The sequence below is a fragment of the Lingula anatina genome, chromosome 2, assembly GCF_051362555.1.
Source record: "Lingula anatina isolate TDL-2025a chromosome 2, LinAna3.0, whole genome shotgun sequence".
NCBI lineage: Eukaryota > Metazoa > Brachiopoda > Lingulata > Lingulida > Lingulidae > Lingula > Lingula anatina.
The window spans coordinates 22,094,691-22,111,814 of NC_141768.1; the positions used below are offsets into that span (position 1 = coordinate 22,094,691).

Below are 17,124 nucleotides of genomic sequence, written 5' to 3' on the forward strand. Positions count from 1 at the left end.
TATTTTAATATTGGTTCTACATTTTAGTGTCAAAACGTTTGCGGGTACTTGGGTCGATTGGCATGACATATAGTAAAACACATCTTGCTTTAAAAACATAACACTCTAAAACTAAATTCAAAATCCAATTTCTAAATTTAACTCGTACATTACTGATATGTAATTACAGTATACCTGTATATTGTTTAATACATTGTATCTTTTTGTGACCATTAAAAGTGCCAATTTTCAGACAAGAGAACAGGTACCTTTGCAAACACTCCATAAATGAGTCTTCAGGTTATTGAAACACCCCAATTAGTTATGATAGAAAGAGAATTTGCTGAACATGCACTGAAAACATTCACTGTCAAAATTTGTATTTATTCATTTTAAGTACATTTCTATGATCCCCATGTAATATACAGTACATGTAAACAGCAGCAGATACAGTAAATGCAATTACACACATGTATACATGCAATCTTAATTTTTAGAGCAGTTTTCCATAAAAATATTTTGATTAGTTCATTTCATGTAGATGATAAATAAAAACTATAAAGGAATATAAACTTATGGAGACTCAAACTTTTATCTTAAAAGATACTAAAAAACCATGCAGACCCAATAAAGTGTACTTCTTAATTATACAGAATCACTACAAATTCTTGTCTACAAAAGATATGTTAGTAATTGCTTCTTTCTTTTCATTAATTTTGAGAAGTTCTGCAAAAATATGTCAGTGTGACAAGGCCAGTTTCTTCACCTCTAACAAATATTTTTACTCAAACTGACTTCTTTACAGAAGTTGGTGGTATAATTAGCTTTACTTTCTCTTATGTATACATTGGATATATGAGAGATGTTTATAAGTATTTAAGGTGAACTTGGCCAATCAAACTGATAAAAATGTCTGTGTACAACTGAAGGAATCGCATTTCATTTGCTTGTTTTTTAATTAAAGAAAAAGTTCTACATCTATTTTTTAAAAGAAAGAACCCTTAAGAGCCCACCAAGTGTTTGCTTTGCACACTAAATCATTTTTCTATTTAATATTCAATGTACTTAAATTTAAAGTTTATTTCAATAACTCACATTTAGTTGGTAACTTGGTCAAATGTGTTTCAGAAACCTTGACTTTTGTTAAATAAAATCAAAAATGAAATTGTTTAAACCTGAAAACTTGTTCGTTAATCAATTTTAATTCAAAACATTTAAGGTTTCCACACATTATGCATATACATAAATTTTGCTTTGAAATATATATGTCACACTATGACATATTAATAATCACACTGTTGATTGAAAAGGAAAATTCAATATGTACACAACTGTGCAGATCAATTTGATCTTTAAAAAATCATGAAAATATTGCACATACATTTCCAAAATGAAAGACCTACATGTATTATCTCTTGACCCAATATACTTTCTGATGACCCAAATAACAGAAAAAAAAACAAAATATTAAATGAACTTTTTCATGCATGTATCTCTGTGGCGCAAAAATAATAAATAAATAAATAAATATAAAAAATAAAAAAAGGCAAGAACTGGAACTGGACTTACTATATTATTTCCATTAACAACTGCTTAGACCCAAAATTTCTTAATCTTTATGTATATTGTGCCATAAATGTATACATTAGAATGATTGTACCTATGGTGCTCATAATACATCCAAGTGATATCAAGGAACTGTAAAGAAAGCTGGAACAATCAGCTCTATGATAATTTTGGCTAACAATGCATAGACTATAATAAAAATATAGTGAATAAAACCTAATCAACAGCAATAGGAGAAGTCAAAAACAAATTGAATTGGCACATCGATATATTGGATGTTGCTGGTGCACTACTAGTAGTAAGTTGTACACTGCAGGCTATTCCACCACTCACATACTATGGGCATTTAGGCAACCATACAGTAATGCCTCCAAACATGTCAAACTAAAAGTTGCCAAAGCCACCAAAAAGACAAAATTACAGTAGATTCAGAGAGAAAATCTTTTAATAAATGATATCTAAAGAACAGCAATCTAGCTGTTGAGGGAATATCCACAAAATCTATATTTCACTTAAAAATGGTGCATGTTAAATGCTTGAGTCATTCCAAAGAAAACTATATTTTCTTAAATCCACTACTGCAGCAACAGGGACCTTTTTGCATCCAGTGGTACACTAACTGAACCCATCCAATTTCAGAAATTGACACCTTATAATAACCTGGCTACAACATGCATGTAAGATTGTCACCTTAACAGTTTGCCCATGTGATTGAAACAGTTAATTAAGTAACTTTACTAAACAGCAAGAAGAGAACTTGTGGAAAACTTGTGAAAAGGACTATAACCCTCTGCTGAGTAATTAAATGCAAGGACTTATCAAAGTGGATCCGCCCAGAACAATGTACTGTCAGATGTAAAAAGGTCCAAATATGACAGCTTCTGAATAAAATCTAAGATACAATTGTGGACCAAAAGATTCATTTTATAGTTTTACCTTCCTAATACTTTTAGGAAACAGCAGTTTGGATATCAACAAAACCAGCACACATGAGACTTACACTTATTAAGCAATGAAATTATCACAAGATTTGACTATTCTGGAATGCGATTGGGCTTGGAATGGGACAATTAATGTGGCATTCCACATGTTCCAGTACATATATATATTTATATATGTGTGTGATATCAGTTAATATATACTGCTAAACTTTCACTAGTTTTTTACTTCTTCAAATATTGAGATACCTAAAATTTAACTACAATGCACACTAAATGCCACCTTGGATTTCAGAACTTTCAACTTTTTCGAAATCATAATCATCAGCAGTAGAAGAAGAAGATGAAGAGCTTTCAATGTCAGCATCTTGACCATCCTCTTCCTCAATACTTTCCTTCACATTAGTATCCAACTTCACAAAATTCTTGATTTTTTCAGCGACTTGTTCATACTCACTGAAAAAAATAAACAAATGTTATCTGCAGTTTTTGACATTGCAGTACTAGTATATTGGATGCAATAGATAAAGATGCATTTGAAGTCAAATTTTTACCATAAAACCTGACCAAATGCCACCATACAGTTTCAAATAGCATAACTAAAAGAAATGTCATAGTGACAGATTTGTATCTTTCATATGTCACTTTAAAGCCTATACTATCTCTTCAGAGTTACCACAACCAAGTACAAAAAAAAATTTATGTAACGTTTTTGGTATGTTCAGCATATGCACACACTATTTTCATGCACATGCATGTAAACAAATGCTTGCATGCACGCACACAAACACTTACACACACACATACAGAGAGGCAGTTTGCCTACCTTTTCTGCCCAAATGTAAAAGCCTCTGTGACTCCAATAGAATACCCTGGACTAAAGACGAGGACTACCTGGTACCCTCTGCCAGCAAACCTCACATCTTCCTCCTGTATTCTTACATCTGAGATCTCAGACAAATTGCATACAACTGTAAAGAAATAATACACAAGTCAGTTTCAAGAAGGACTATGCCACTTAATTAAAACATATGGTCTAATACTGAAATAACAGTGCACTTCACTACATTTCCAGTTGTGTCAGAGTCACAATGATAAGCTTAACAGAGTACCTCCTCCAGGAATTTTGTTACATCTTCATACTTGAATGAATTACCAAAATGATATAATGTTAGTTACTTTGTATCTTTCTAAACTAAGGACACCCAAGTGTATTATACATGGTTTCTGTAAAGGCACCACAGATGGCAACAATAAAGCAGAGAGAAAACAATACTTGCCTGACTTCATTTCCCCAAGGGGATTCAAAATTCTCTGAAATATGGTTACTCTCTTGATGATAACTTCACCTTTTGTGCGATCGAAAATGCAGTCCTTGGAAAATAGAGGTTTATAAATATTAAGTAAAAATGATTTATACTTGACATTTATTTAAAGTCTTATGCATATTCTACCGGTAATACAAATTTACATGCTCTGGGGGAAACAAACTGATTGTCAAATTTTACTACAAAATTAATTAGTTGAGAAGGCACAAATAATAACCATTTGATCAGAACATGATTAAAACCAAGTTCTTGCCATACTGTACTCCTCAGCCTTAAATCATATCTGCAAAATGTCCCTCAAAATTGTTTTAAAGCACATCAGTATAACTGTCATACATTAACCACCTACCTCCCATTCTTCCAGCTGAGATAAGCCAACAAATGTGCATGCCCCAATGTAACACACCTGCCACAGCAAGCTATCTAAACTCACGAAAATATATAATGCAGTTAATGGAAATCCAACTGTAATGAATATCTCAATGGCATATCAAAAAAAAAAAAAATAAATAAAATAAAAAAAAAATAAAAAAAATAATAATAATAATTTATTGTCATATTTATACAAGTATAAAATGAAAATTGGTATGATCTGTCGATAAAATGTGATACAGTTGAATTATTAAAATACATTTTGTTCATTAAAAATACCTACTGCTGATGGATAAAAACTATTTTAGTGCGCGTGGAGGTTGCTTTTAGTGACTGTAGTCATTACAACTGCAGCAAGCATGACATTCAAGTCATTCTCTTGTCACCCACTCATTTTAACTATCCTATTTCCATTATTTTTAGATTTGTATTACTTAAATATATTTTTAAATGACAATTTGCTGAACAATATAAAACATGCTGCTTTTCATTTTAGATAATCACCAGATGTACTTTGGCGGACATTATTACCTATTTTGACACATTATGGTACAAGGTATACTACGCTACATACACTACTAATGAAAAACAAATGCACAAAATAGCTTTGTTTTTTATATTGAAAGGTTGATACCATTAAAAAGCTTTGATGAGTAAATAAAACAACTGATGCAAACCAAGTATTTCATACCTGCACTATAGAGAGCTGCTCCAAATCCTAGTGCAACCATTGCTGAAATTGAACTTATTTTTATCATTCTTAAAATCTTGTAGCAGGACTTGATCTATAATATATTTGAGATGACATCATAAAGAAAACGGACAAAACAAATAAATTCACTATCTTTAAATATTATAGCATGCCCTACAGTTAAAAACAAACAATCAAACAAACTAATTAATGAAAACACATTCAACTGGGAATAAAGCAAATATTTACCTCCAAGAATACTCCAGGATCTCAGTCCTGGCTCCCGCACGAAGTGCAACTTCTCTACATTGTTCTCCTTCACAGTCACAAAACTCATTTTCACCTAAAATTAGTTATATGTGCTTTTATTTTGAGCAAATTGTTTCACATATTGAACTGAAGGTACTGGTACCAGTAGATTTTCTCTTTTACAATGCTGCAATGATAAGTCTTCAAATAGTGGACATACACCAATATTATATACACCACACATGTACATGTACTGTAAGTATGTATAATTTCTAAAACAAAGTTATATACATGTACAGTATACATGTACTGTAAGTCTGAATTAAATGAACACTCAGCAGATGCGATACATTTTTCTAGACAAAGTAAACCACTCACTACCTTCAACCCTAACTTAAAATGAGCTTGTTACAGTAAATACTAGTTTTACAACAGTCTATTTGTACTGTATCCAGTACAAAGTAAAACGTATATAGTATGCAGTACTCCACTGTGCTACTCTAGTAAACTTAAATTAAGTCATTCAACAGATTAAAAAACTATATTTATAACAACTATCAACAAGTCAACGTGTTGACAAAAAGAATGGACACGTTGATAAATCCAGCTGATGTAATACTGTTGCTCACATACACAGTAACCTTTTAATAATAGTACAGCACTGTATATTTATTCACTCCAGTAGTTTACTTTCGCTCGTTTACTTTGGACACAGCAGGCCTACTGTTTACTGCCCTAATTAAACTGTCCTTCATCATCCGAACTAAGAGAGAAAAGTGCTTTTAAATTACAACAACCAATAACAGTAGTATGCATTTTTTAACATTTTGACATGAATTAGATCACCTACCACAAAATAAAAGAACGCAACTGTTTTCTTAGTATCCGTATCCACCTGATTCAGGCCAATCTTGTTTACGTCTTTTGACCCGACACGGAAGTAAACCTACTATCTATAATACCGCAATATGATTGGTTAAAATTCTGATTTACTCCTGAGCTAGTCGTTATTTGGACATTTATGTTTTAACAACTCTGAATGTTTGTTAAGCAGTCCTAACAAACTAGAACAGCGTATTAATACCAATAGACAGCGGTGCAGCCATGTTCATCAACTATGATGCTTCGTGATGTACATGCTGTCAAAACTCTAGCACGTAGGACAATACATAGTCTCTCTGGCAAAGTTGATCAACTTTGTCCGTCAGCTTAAAAGTGAAAGTTAAACATGGCACAAGGTCCAGGGGCAGACAAAATTAGGTAAGGCTAATCAGGCTGTACCTACTGTAGGTAATCAATTTCATGATATCTAACTGCCTGGCCCTCGAGGTCGGCTTCTTTAGGTGTGATAAATTAGTTGTTTACCCAGGATTGGACTGCTTGTTTTGAACTTGATATACAGTACATTGTACAGTATGTACCAGTAGAAGTCACAAAATGTAACAACAATTTATGATTATCAGTAAGTTATGAATCATAACTATTTGTTTAATTTTACCTTGTATTTTTTTTATTTTTTTTAGTCTGGTTCACTTGGATTTAAAAGGAGCTCCACCCAAGCTGGTCTACTATGAACAAGTTAGTAATATGCCAGTACATGTATTACTGAAGATTTGATATCGTTTTACTTTTTTTTTTTACAGTATATTAGTAGCTTTAATAAATAAGATTATATTTAAACCTCAAGGATAATGATAGCAATAGATAATTAAGCCCAGGATGAGCAGCTATAGATAGGAGTTTGTGCTCACCTGTTTTATGTGTGTGTAGATAACCACATCTGTTGACACTTGAAATAGTACTTGCTTCTGCTACATGTACAGTATATGAACATTTACATGTAAAAAACATACAAATTTACAATAGCTCATAAGATGTTAATCAGATATATCGATTTATTTATTTCTATAGCATGAATGCATTTTCTGTATGTTGATGTTCAAGTGTTTTGCGACTGTTACAAACATCTCTTTCACCATAAAATTATGTACACCATCACATATATTTTATCATTAATGTAGATTGCTTAATTTTGTTTTTTGTATTTCAAGCTGTTTCCTTTGCTGAAGCAGTGGGGTGCAGGGGGCTTGCTGGTGGAATATGAAGATATGTTTCCATACTGGGGAGAACTGGAAATACTACAAGCAAAAAACATGTACAGGTAAGTTATGTTTTTGTAATAATGCACTGGAAAAAAGAAAATGTAATCAAGTTGGTTATTGAAAAACATTTTTCATGGTAGGTGTAGACATTTCTAAGTGGATAAATATTAGTGTATATTCTTATTGTATTATATTTGAAGGCAGGAAGAAATCAGACAGATAGTTACTTTGGCCAAACAAAATGATCTCATAGTCACTCCATTGGTGCCAACATTTGGGCACTTAGAGGTAAGTGAAGTGACACCTGTGTAACCGCAAGGGTTTTTTTTACACGTATGTAATGGGACAAGGTACTTTTAACAACTATTATTATAAGTTGTTGTTTTTTTAAATTTGAATGCATTGAAACTTTCACTCATTTACATTTAAGTTAATGGCAATTATAGTTCATTTACTGAAAGTAATGCTGTCAAGATTGAATGTTCAGTTTTGTAAGATAAAATAGATAATTGCTTTTTGTTCTAGTTTTTGTTGAAACATGAGAAGTTTAGACATTTGAGAGAGGTGCCCAAGTATCCCATGTCACTGTGCCCTTTAAACCCAGGTATGTTTTAATCATCACCTGTATGTCTTTCTTGCTCATGCTAAATGCTTCCGCGGCATATTTAAGAAAGGATATAAAATCTGATCAGACAGTCTTTTTTGTGCTGTTGGCAGACAGTGATTCTCTTACTACCTTAATTTGAGATGTGGGGATATTGATCAGTTGGCTATTTCTTTTCACTCCCCCCCCCCCCTTGAAGGCTTCCTCATGCCTGTCTTATGGCAGCAGTGCTGTTCATGTTGTTGTCAGCAATAAAATGATATACAGAAAAAAAATCCCTGAAAGAAATTAATCTTCTCTTTGTATTTTTTAAAGTAAATGTATGTGTCCTATTGCAGAAAGCCTTATTATTGTTGGCCAGATGATAGACCAAGTATTATCACTTCATCCAGAATCCAATTGGTTCCATATTGGAGGTGATGAGGTGGGAGCTATGACAATGATAATAAAATAAAATAAAAAATACAACTTAAGATAATAAATAAATACTAATAATGATTTTTGCTTTTTATTGTTTTTTTTTTTTTGCTATTTTTGAATTATGTTTCATCATCATCATCATCATCATCATCATCATTATTATTATTATTATTATTATTATTATTATTATTATTATTATTATTATTACAGATAAATTTGAATATTTCATAAACTCTTTGTAATTGATTTTTAAAAAGCCACAGCATTAAAATTATACTTAAGTTCTAAAGAATGTAAATCACATTTTTTTAGGTATTCCATATTGGGTGTTGTGAGCAGTGTAAAGCATTCAATGCAGATGACAAGCAGGACAAAGAGCTGTACTTATATTTTACTGGCCAAGTTTTGAAGCTAATGAAAGAAAAATATCCTGATAAGACCTGTATTATGTGGGATGACATGTTAAGGAACAGGTCCCTTCATCAACTAAAAGGTGTGTTATCCACATAAATGAATATTTAGGATTGTATGCTCTGAAGTCTAAAATTGAGTTCATTTTAAATTTTACTATGATTTATTTTTAGATTAATGTCATTATCGATTTTTAATATACAGAATGTATACAGATGATATATGTTATATTATTTATAAGTTTATTTGTGTTTATTTATGCAGCAAGTGGGATAGGTGATTTAGTGGAACCTATGGTGTGGCAGTACTCACAACAATTAGAACTTCCTGAGGGTAAGGATTTTTTGTTGGAGAAAGACAGTAACAATGGCAAAATAAAAAAAAAAAAAATGAAAAACAAATCCATAGGACCCAGCAGTAAATACAGAATGCAAGGCAACATATGTAAGAATGCATTTTGCCTCGCCGTTTTCACCTAAGGGTGCTTACATTACCAATACAGGAAGGTTTTCCATTATCACCTATTTAACACTGTATTGTTCAAAAAGGGGGCAAATGAAGAAAAATTTCAATATTTCAAGATATTTGGTGTCCATACACACTGTATTGTCAAAAAGGGGGCAAATGAAGAAAAATTTTAATATTTCCAGATATTTGGTGTCGATACTCTCAGGTGTTTCCTTCAGTTTGGATTGCCACAGCATACAAGGGTGCCACAGGCCCTGCACAGCAGGCAACCAATATAGCCTACCACATAGAGAACCATAAGGCATGGGTCAGCGTGGCCAGCCAGGTGGCTACTTTATTCAAAAACTTCCGTGGTTATGCGTTGACAGGATGGCAGAGGTAAATATTGTGATTTATCACAAATACAACTACACTTGCATCGTAAATAGTATAGTATTGGAATTTAGCTTTTAAAAAGTTGCTTTGGGTTTAAAGATACTTCATTATTTACTTATATCATCTAATACTTGGACAGTTTAGAAGAAGCAACAATGCGTGGATTTAATTTTATTTTTATGCTAAAAAGAAACTCATTTAGCTTGTTTAACTAATAGAAAAAGTGATGATATTTGTAAATTATGTGTATGTAGAAGGGAGACATTAATAAAGAGTCAAATTTATTCATGTATGTAACAAATGAAGAGTAGTTGGTTAACCCTCATGATTGTTTCCAGGTATGACCACTATGCTGGGCTCTGTGAACTGTTACCCCAGGCAATTCCTAGTTTGGCTCTCAATCTGCACATACTGAGACAGGGTAAGTAAACTGTTACCCCAGGCAAATCCTTGTTTGGCTCTCAATCTACAGATACTGAGACAGGGTAAGTTAACTGTTACCCCAGGCAATTCCTTGTTTGGCTCTCAATCTACACATACTGAGACAGGGTAAGTTAACTGTTACCCCAGGCAATTCCTTGTTTGGCTCTCAATCTACACATACTGAGACAGGGTAAGTTAGCTGTTAACCATGAATTCCCTGCATGACTCCCATGCTATACCCTCTTCCAGGACAGCAGATATTTTAGGCACATTTTCCATCAGCCACCCTGTAACTTTTGGCCAGATGGAAGCAATTAAATATGCACGCATGCAGATGGCAATTTACCAGGTCCGTAGGGAGCTACTACAGGAGATTCCTCAGTTAACTTCAACCTGAAGTAACAACCTTTTTTTTATCCGTCACAAAAGAGCAAAGGATTAAATTCAGAACAATTAACTTGATTGCTGTCAGTGGGACTTACCAGTACATACATGTACCGGGTAGTTAAGCGGCAATTCCTGAGTAGTTACGCAAACAAGCCATGCAATCAACCTAGAGATATCAGCACAGTCTCACAGTTAGAAGATTGACCATATTTAGCCAGAGACATTATCTGTGAATATCCAATAAAAAAAATCAATCTGTGGCCCCGGAGAAAGGTACCCATATTGTCCATACTAACATAATGTTAACCCTGCTTGGCTCTCAATCTACACACTCTGACACAGTTAGAGTTTAAGGAAAAGCACTGAAAGCATGATGCTTTCATGGAGTATATTGTAACAGTTATTTGCCCCTTTTGTCTTTAAGCATTTTGTTGGTTGATTTTATTTGAAAGAACTCAAGTCAGAATTCTCTGGTTAATTCCATTTCAGAAATAGTTCCATAAAATCTTATCTAAAATAAAGACCGAAGTCCCCTTTGCAATTTTTACATTTCTGAGGTATTGTTTCAGGAGCGTTCACATTTGAGCTATATGATGCTGTTTCTAAGCAATTGGGATTTACAGAACCGGTGACATTGAATCCATTTGGGTAGGTTCAGCATGTTCTTCCCTCTTCTCTATCATGTAGTTTTGTCTTCTCTGTACTTAAAGTTTGCTCTAACTCATATAAGATTTGCTTGAGAAAAAGCACATTAGATTTTTATTTTCAATGCAATAAGAGAGATGACAGTCAGGACACTATTAAAAGCCTCCAGAAGATGTCAAAACAGTATATCAATAACATTTATCAACTTCTTATTGTATTCATTCTTAGGTTATTTGAACCTATACAGTGCCAGTTTCCAGGCAGTGAAATCTATAAAGGCATTATTATCTTACTACGTCTAACAGCAGAGTATGACATGATCATTAATAGTGATAGGTATGTAAGAATTGTTTTGAATATTTTTTCTGTGTGCAATGCAGTATGACTTTGGATTTTATTTAGAGTTTTGCATCTTTTTTTTTTTTTTTTTTTTTTGGAAAAAAAATGAGACTTATCTCGTTGCATTTAACTTGGAAACTCTTACTTGTATATACTGTTGATGGAAGGGAAATGCAGTTTTACTATTGAATTGGATAATTTGACAATAACAGTAATTGGTGGAATAAGCATATGTTTGTCCTTTTTGCTGGGTCAAAAACCTTCAAAATACTGGTTAAATTTTTTTTAGATTGTCCCTTTTATGTGAAAGTTTGATGTATATTTGTATGTGTATAAGCACATTTGTAAATATAAATTAATTACTTATTTTTAGAGTGAAAAGTTGGATGAGTGAGTACCATGTGAAGTATAATGTCTGCAATCCAGTGCATGTTGAACACATTCTTAAACCTGCTAAAAAGTAAGCCTTTTCCTTCAGCTTTTAAGAATAAAGATCATTTAAGAACATTCTTCCACAGTTTTACTGTTTGCTAAAATATATTTGAATAAAAGAATACTAAAAATGCAGTCTCACATACAAAGAAAGATATGGTTTTGTACAGTGTATTTTATTATTCACTTGAGGCTGACGTATTATGGTATAGTATTACTGTATATGGTAAACCGGTAGTTTACTAGCCAGACCTGGTCACAGTTTAGAGATCGATAGTCGGTTCTTTTTCTTGTAAAATGTAGACTTTCACATTTTCCATATACAAGGCTCAAAATGTCACCTGTGTTCTTAATTGTCATTTAAAGGTTACAAAAAGATTTTGAGGAATACAAGAAGTACATGCAGCTGGCACTGGCTAATGTGTACTACAGTGACACAGTGGAGGAGTGGGTGTGTGACCACATCCTGTCCAAGTTGGGCAGATTGAATGAACTGATCCATACTGCAGAGAGAATGCTGGTGATCGAGAATGAGGCTCAGATGAACGGGGTGTTGGCAGGGGGGAGTGGTGCTATGGACCTGGACAGGAGTGTCGTAGAGGGAGAGACTGATGATGGAAACAGCACCTAGAAATACTGGGTAGTCTTCTAACGCTGTTTTCCCTTCAACTTCGTAGGGGGACATTTGAGTTTGGGGAGAACTTAGCGGAGAAGGTGAAAAGGACAGATTGGGGTGCAAAGAAAGAATTTGTGCTGGTCACATGAATAGAAATTAGTGCAGTATCTTTTCTTATATACACTGAGCAAAAATATCAATGTCCCATGCAGTACTGTAAAATTTTTTTTAGCATTATGGTCTATATATACTAGTACCCTGTATATATATATATATACATATATATGCAAGTGTATGTTAAATCAAACAAAGTGAATTTTGTTGTTCAATGTGCTACAGATTACTGTCTGTAGCACATGATTACTGTCTGAAGCCCATTACATGTTGCATGATAAATAATTCATGTGACATTTATATTTTTGCTCAGTATACACTTATGTACATGTATCATCAAATGCTTAAAAGAAAAGACTACTACTGGTAAGATTTCATTTGATTTCAGCTTACCAGTGAATGAAAACAATGTAGAAAATCATATGGAACAATCTATAAGCACCTCGTGAAAAGGAAACTTTGCTTAATAATTTGATTATATTGGAGGGTGTCACCAATCCAAAGGTTCATTGGTCTGAAAAATTGTATGCACGCACCTCTAATGAACATAACTTTATTGCCAGTATACTATACACTTTGTTGGTGGATTAATTCAGACTATCAAACATTTGGACCGATGAACCTTCGGACTATTGCTACGACCCCATTATTTAAATACAGGCATTATGAGTATTAATCTGGTCAAAAATTATTTAGTTTTCTTGGCTGAGGTTGTGATGGAAGACAACTGTATTGAACATGCACAGCCACAGAATACATCTTCCTTAATGATTTCATGATCAAATTAGTAAATGAAATACTATTTTAAGTGCTTAAAAGCACTCAATGATCAAGTCCTTTATTCTCTTTATGGCTTAAGTATATGACAAAAACTGTATTTGGTATTTTAAAATTTATTTGAGTCATATTGTGCTAATATCACATAACCTGAAAGGTTGTCTGGGGTATAAAATTTTGTTTTGTTTCATTAAATGCCAATAAATGCATGTAAAATGAAAATATCAGTATATATATTCTAAATGTACCATTACATGTACTGTATTTGAGCCATCACTGTGGTATGCATGATTTAACATATATACATTGAGGAAGTTTTAAAGGTGTCAAGACAAAAAAATACATTTATCAGAACTACCAGATCATGCGGCAGATTGTGGTTATTGCAGACTATCTTATATGTTTAAAAACCTCTTAACGTAACAGTTCAACATACATTGTGGCAGCTTTCAATACAGGCAATACAATATACACTAGAAACAATTGATAGATAGTAGAAAAAATTCTCAAATGCTCATTTAGGTTAAAAAGAAACTTAAAATTTTATTTTAGATACAAAAACTAAGATCTAAATAAAAATTAAGCTGAGCTATATGCAGCATATATATATGTGGATCTATATAGTCAGAGTCCAGATTGTTTTTAAGTTGGTTGTTCCACTGTAAGTGCAACGAACGTCCACCTAACGCAATTGAAAAGCATTCCACGCCAATATGGCGGCCATACGTAGCCTGTCGCATTTACTTCGTCAGGGATTACATTTAAACGCAGCCACACTGATCCCTAAAACTGCACCGTAAGTATTCACATTGGATATTGACACGAGTTACATTCTCTTGGAGTAAGTCACCATAGCACTCTGCCTTTGACACGTGAAGATATCTAAAATTACATTTGGAGTTGAAGTCGGATGAAGTCGCAAGTTTGTTCATTTTGTCGTATTAACGTTGTCGAGGGGCATCTAGCGAAATTCTTCAGCCAGACACAGATTTACAGAGGGGATATTGTGAGTAGTATTTTTCTTCAAAAGAGAGGGTGTCAGGGGAGAGAGAGGTGGGTGGTTGGGGGGGGGGGGGTACAATACCGTGTTGTTGAATTGTCTAACTTTTAACTCGTACATGTTTCAGTATTTGCCAAACGCGATGTATGGCCCAGAAGGGCATGACAAAACCGCACCCCACTTTGGACCTGGATGCACTGGAGACCACAGTAACGGATATGCAGTCGGGGAAATATAAGAGAAAGACTGTGAGGTATGCTGAGTCCGACCAATCCACTGTGCTCACACACGACCAAATTGTCAGGTAGGTACTAGTACTGGTGGTTCTTACTCATTTCTAGATTATGCTGTATACAGACGGTGTTATCTGTACTGATGTCATTTATTTTTTGAAAATGTTATCAATTTCCATCAATCAATTGATTTATAAGTTTGTGAATTCAATCAAAATAATCACTTTATACTTAAACGTGCAAGAGATTGTCGTGTATGTGGTCCAAGTAACATATTAAATATTATGATCAGCCTATATTTGTGTTTCTATTAATGTTTGATTTCATCCTTCATCATGCAGGAAATTCATAGTCCTAATCATGAAGGGTGGAAACAAAGATACTGCCAGAAGAATAATGGACAAGGTACATGAATATGTTTGAAACAGCATAATGTGTAGGAGTGAAGAACATTCACTTTAAGAGTCATGCAGGGGCTGGCAGAGATGGGGAAGGAGATTTCTAAAGCAACCAAGCGGCATCATCATCCGAGATAGCCCAAAGTCTTGCAAATTGGCACGATTTCTAGGGATTCAGAGGAGAGCAGGATCAGATATAGTTGCAGACTTGCAAACACTGACAGAATTTATTCATGAATATTTATTCTGGTTATTTTCTCTGACTGATTCGGACGAATTACTGTCTTTAGCACAACAGTACAAATTCACTATTACAGGTCACCTTTGTATTAAGACAAATTCCTGACATAGTTAAAGTTAACCCCTTCACCCAGATTCTCTTAGTTTTTTCTAATCTTCTGTGATGTCACACATTGTTTTCTTGGATGATGCCCATTACTGCTGCGACAGTCTTAAAAAGTAACAATAATGTGAACTACAGTAATAACTCGGATCTTTCCAATGGGGAAAATTGTGAATTTTACAGATATTGTACTTTTTAAGTCATAATTTCTTAAAATAAGAGCATTCCTATGGAGTGGTTGCAACAAAATTGAAAAGCAGACTACCTTATAGTTCTATTCTGTGTATTAAAAGCATTACAAATGCTATACAAAATTATAAATTTTATGATTTTAAAATGATGTATCTGAAAGTTTGATAATTTTTTGCCCATTGAAAAGATCCAAGTCTTTACTGTAGCTATAATAGAGTTTAGGGCACAAAGGCAGGCCAGCGTGGGAAGGGCTGTCATCAGAACACTAACATCTAAGGGTGGAATGTGATAAATTTGCAGTAAACTGTTTCTTTGCTTCATATAATCTCAAATGAATTTTAGTTAGATGTAGGTGTGTGATTATTAATTGTAATGTCATTGCAAGCAATTAAATTGTTTTAATAATTTGTAATTTGTTGTAAAATTTTGTAGATTGATGAGATCATGTATATTTCAGACTATGGAAGAAATTAAAAGAAGACAAGTGCGAGAATTTCACAGGGCCACAGAATCTCAAAAATTACAAATTATCACAGATCCCAGGAAAATATTTAACCAGGCTGTCAATAATCTTAAACCAGTGCTTCTTGTTACCAGTGTCAAGAGAGGAGGGATCGCGTATCAGGTAGATCATTTTCAATAAAATTTAAGAACTCGCCCACATTTCTAAATATGACAGTCAGTGTCATCTTTTAAGGGATTTTTTATAATAAAATTTGAAAAGGTTAAATTTTGTCTTCTAAAGTCATACAATCTATTTTCTTTAAGCTCCATTTGTGTCGTGTCGTGATCAGATATAACAAAATATGGAGCAGCTCTCTGTCCAGTTATGTCAGTATCTTCCTTGTTAACTAGGATTGCTTTGGTAAGAACGTGACCGTGTGAACTAGTTCTTGTTTTACAAACTGTAGGTTCCTGTCCCCTGCCCAGAGAAAAGGCAGCTGTTTGAGGCAATGAAAATAATCAAAGCTGCACTTGCAGAAAAAACAAATTCCAGAATACCTTTCCATGAAAAGTTGGCCACCATAATCATGGATGCTGCAGAATTCAAAGTAAGAAATAGTATTCTTTAAAATAATTGGTTTTTGGAAATTATATTGTAGATCATTTATGAGTAAAATGCAAACATCAAATCTTTTAAACGTCCTTGCAGAAGGCAGAGTCGCTTGAATTGGGAGTCTTACAATGATATCATTATCTTGTTTACTGGGCCATACAAATTATGAATAGCTGTTATACAATCACTGACCTTTAATGTATTTTTCAGGGCAAGGCTATGGACAGGAAAATAGAAATCCTTAAAAATTGTGAAAGAAACAGAGCTTATGCTCATTTTAAATAGCACATTCTGAGGAGGAAGAGACTAAAAGGTTCGAAAGTGGACTGACAGCTCAAGTTTATAGTAGAAGTAATACAATGGAGTTGATGTAGATAAAAACACTGTAAGGACCCCAAGCTGGAATTTTGATTTTCTTGGAATGAAAATTAAAAGAGATATAATCAGTGGATGTAATTGAATTTTTACAAAGTATATCCAGCTTGGAGCAAATCTTAAGTTCTGACGTCTGTTAAAAGCGACATGGCATGGTTGCTCAGAGAGTTATTTTATAAACCAGGAGCTGGATCCATTATTTATAATCACACGTTAAAAAACATAGCTACTTTTTTCTATCAGAAATCTGCATTTGGGGTCTACTGGTAGTTTTCAGAAAATGAAGTTCC

General features: G+C 33.6%; 3 protein-coding genes across 4 annotated transcripts; 2 read left to right on the forward strand and 1 right to left on the reverse strand.

Moving 5' to 3' along the window:
- Window positions 1-342: 342 nt before the first annotated feature.
- Window positions 343-6,092, reverse strand: LOC106172436 (cytochrome b-245 chaperone 1-like). Its single transcript, XM_087004050.1, has 7 exons — window positions 5,974-6,092; window positions 5,124-5,217; window positions 4,875-4,916; window positions 4,161-4,234; window positions 3,764-3,857; window positions 3,310-3,454; window positions 343-2,939 (listed from the first exon to the last, which is right to left on the reverse strand). The coding sequence occupies exons 2-7, from the start codon at window positions 5,209-5,211 to the stop codon at window positions 2,756-2,758; spliced, it is 627 nt and encodes a 208-aa protein (XP_086860176.1). The 5' UTR covers window positions 5,212-5,217; window positions 5,974-6,092; the 3' UTR covers window positions 343-2,755.
- Window positions 6,093-6,130: 38 nt separating this feature from the next.
- LOC106172422 (hexosaminidase D) lies at window positions 6,131-13,458 on the forward strand. Its single transcript, XM_013553129.2, has 14 exons — window positions 6,131-6,383; window positions 6,647-6,701; window positions 7,175-7,284; window positions 7,426-7,513; window positions 7,751-7,829; window positions 8,168-8,253; window positions 8,562-8,742; window positions 8,925-8,993; window positions 9,311-9,506; window positions 9,842-9,924; window positions 10,883-10,961; window positions 11,187-11,294; window positions 11,671-11,757; window positions 12,096-13,458. Exons 1-14 carry the CDS (start codon window positions 6,352-6,354, stop codon window positions 12,358-12,360), a joined length of 1,518 nt encoding a protein of 505 aa, XP_013408583.2. The 5' UTR covers window positions 6,131-6,351; the 3' UTR covers window positions 12,361-13,458.
- Window positions 13,459-13,874: 416 nt separating this feature from the next.
- On the forward strand, window positions 13,875-16,830 carry LOC106172432 (small ribosomal subunit protein uS7m). Of its 2 annotated transcripts, none has more exons than XM_013553142.2 (6): window positions 13,875-14,032; window positions 14,364-14,540; window positions 14,811-14,874; window positions 15,860-16,027; window positions 16,314-16,454; window positions 16,670-16,830. In XM_013553142.2, the coding sequence occupies exons 1-6, from the start codon at window positions 13,950-13,952 to the stop codon at window positions 16,742-16,744; spliced, it is 708 nt and encodes a 235-aa protein (XP_013408596.1). In that variant the 5' UTR covers window positions 13,875-13,949; the 3' UTR covers window positions 16,745-16,830. The 2 variants fall into 2 exon arrangements, with proteins under 2 accessions (XP_013408596.1, XP_013408597.1); XM_013553143.2 differs by lacking the exon at window positions 13,875-14,032 and adding an exon at window positions 14,087-14,242.
- The last annotated feature ends 294 nt before the right edge of the window (window positions 16,831-17,124 follow it).

Excerpts from the sequence above, each read along its gene's own strand:
- LOC106172436 (XM_087004050.1), bottom strand. The coding sequence starts at position 5,211 with ATGAGTTTTGTGACTGTGAAGGAGAACAATGTAGAGAAGTTGCACTTC. Across the intron at positions 4,235-4,874 it reads AGCAGCTCTCTATAGTGCAG|ATAGCTTGCTGTGGCAGGTG; the intron begins GTATGAAATACT and ends TCGTGAGTTTAG. Across the intron at positions 2,940-3,309 it reads TTTACATTTGGGCAGAAAAG|TGAGTATGAACAAGTCGCTG; the intron begins GTAGGCAAACTG and ends TATTTTTTTCAG.
- LOC106172422 (XM_013553129.2), top strand. The coding sequence starts at position 6,352 with ATGGCACAAGGTCCAGGGGCAGACAAAATTAG. Across the intron at positions 6,702-7,174 it reads AGCTGGTCTACTATGAACAA|CTGTTTCCTTTGCTGAAGCA; the intron begins GTTAGTAATATG and ends TTGTATTTCAAG. Across the intron at positions 8,743-8,924 it reads GTCCCTTCATCAACTAAAAG|CAAGTGGGATAGGTGATTTA; the intron begins GTGTGTTATCCA and ends TTATTTATGCAG.
- LOC106172432 (XM_013553142.2), top strand. The coding sequence starts at position 13,950 with ATGGCGGCCATACGTAGCCTGTCGCATTTACTTCGTCAGGGATTACAT. Across the intron at positions 14,541-14,810 it reads ACACACGACCAAATTGTCAG|GAAATTCATAGTCCTAATCA; the intron begins GTAGGTACTAGT and ends TTCATCATGCAG. Across the intron at positions 16,028-16,313 it reads GAGGAGGGATCGCGTATCAG|GTTCCTGTCCCCTGCCCAGA; the intron begins GTAGATCATTTT and ends TACAAACTGTAG.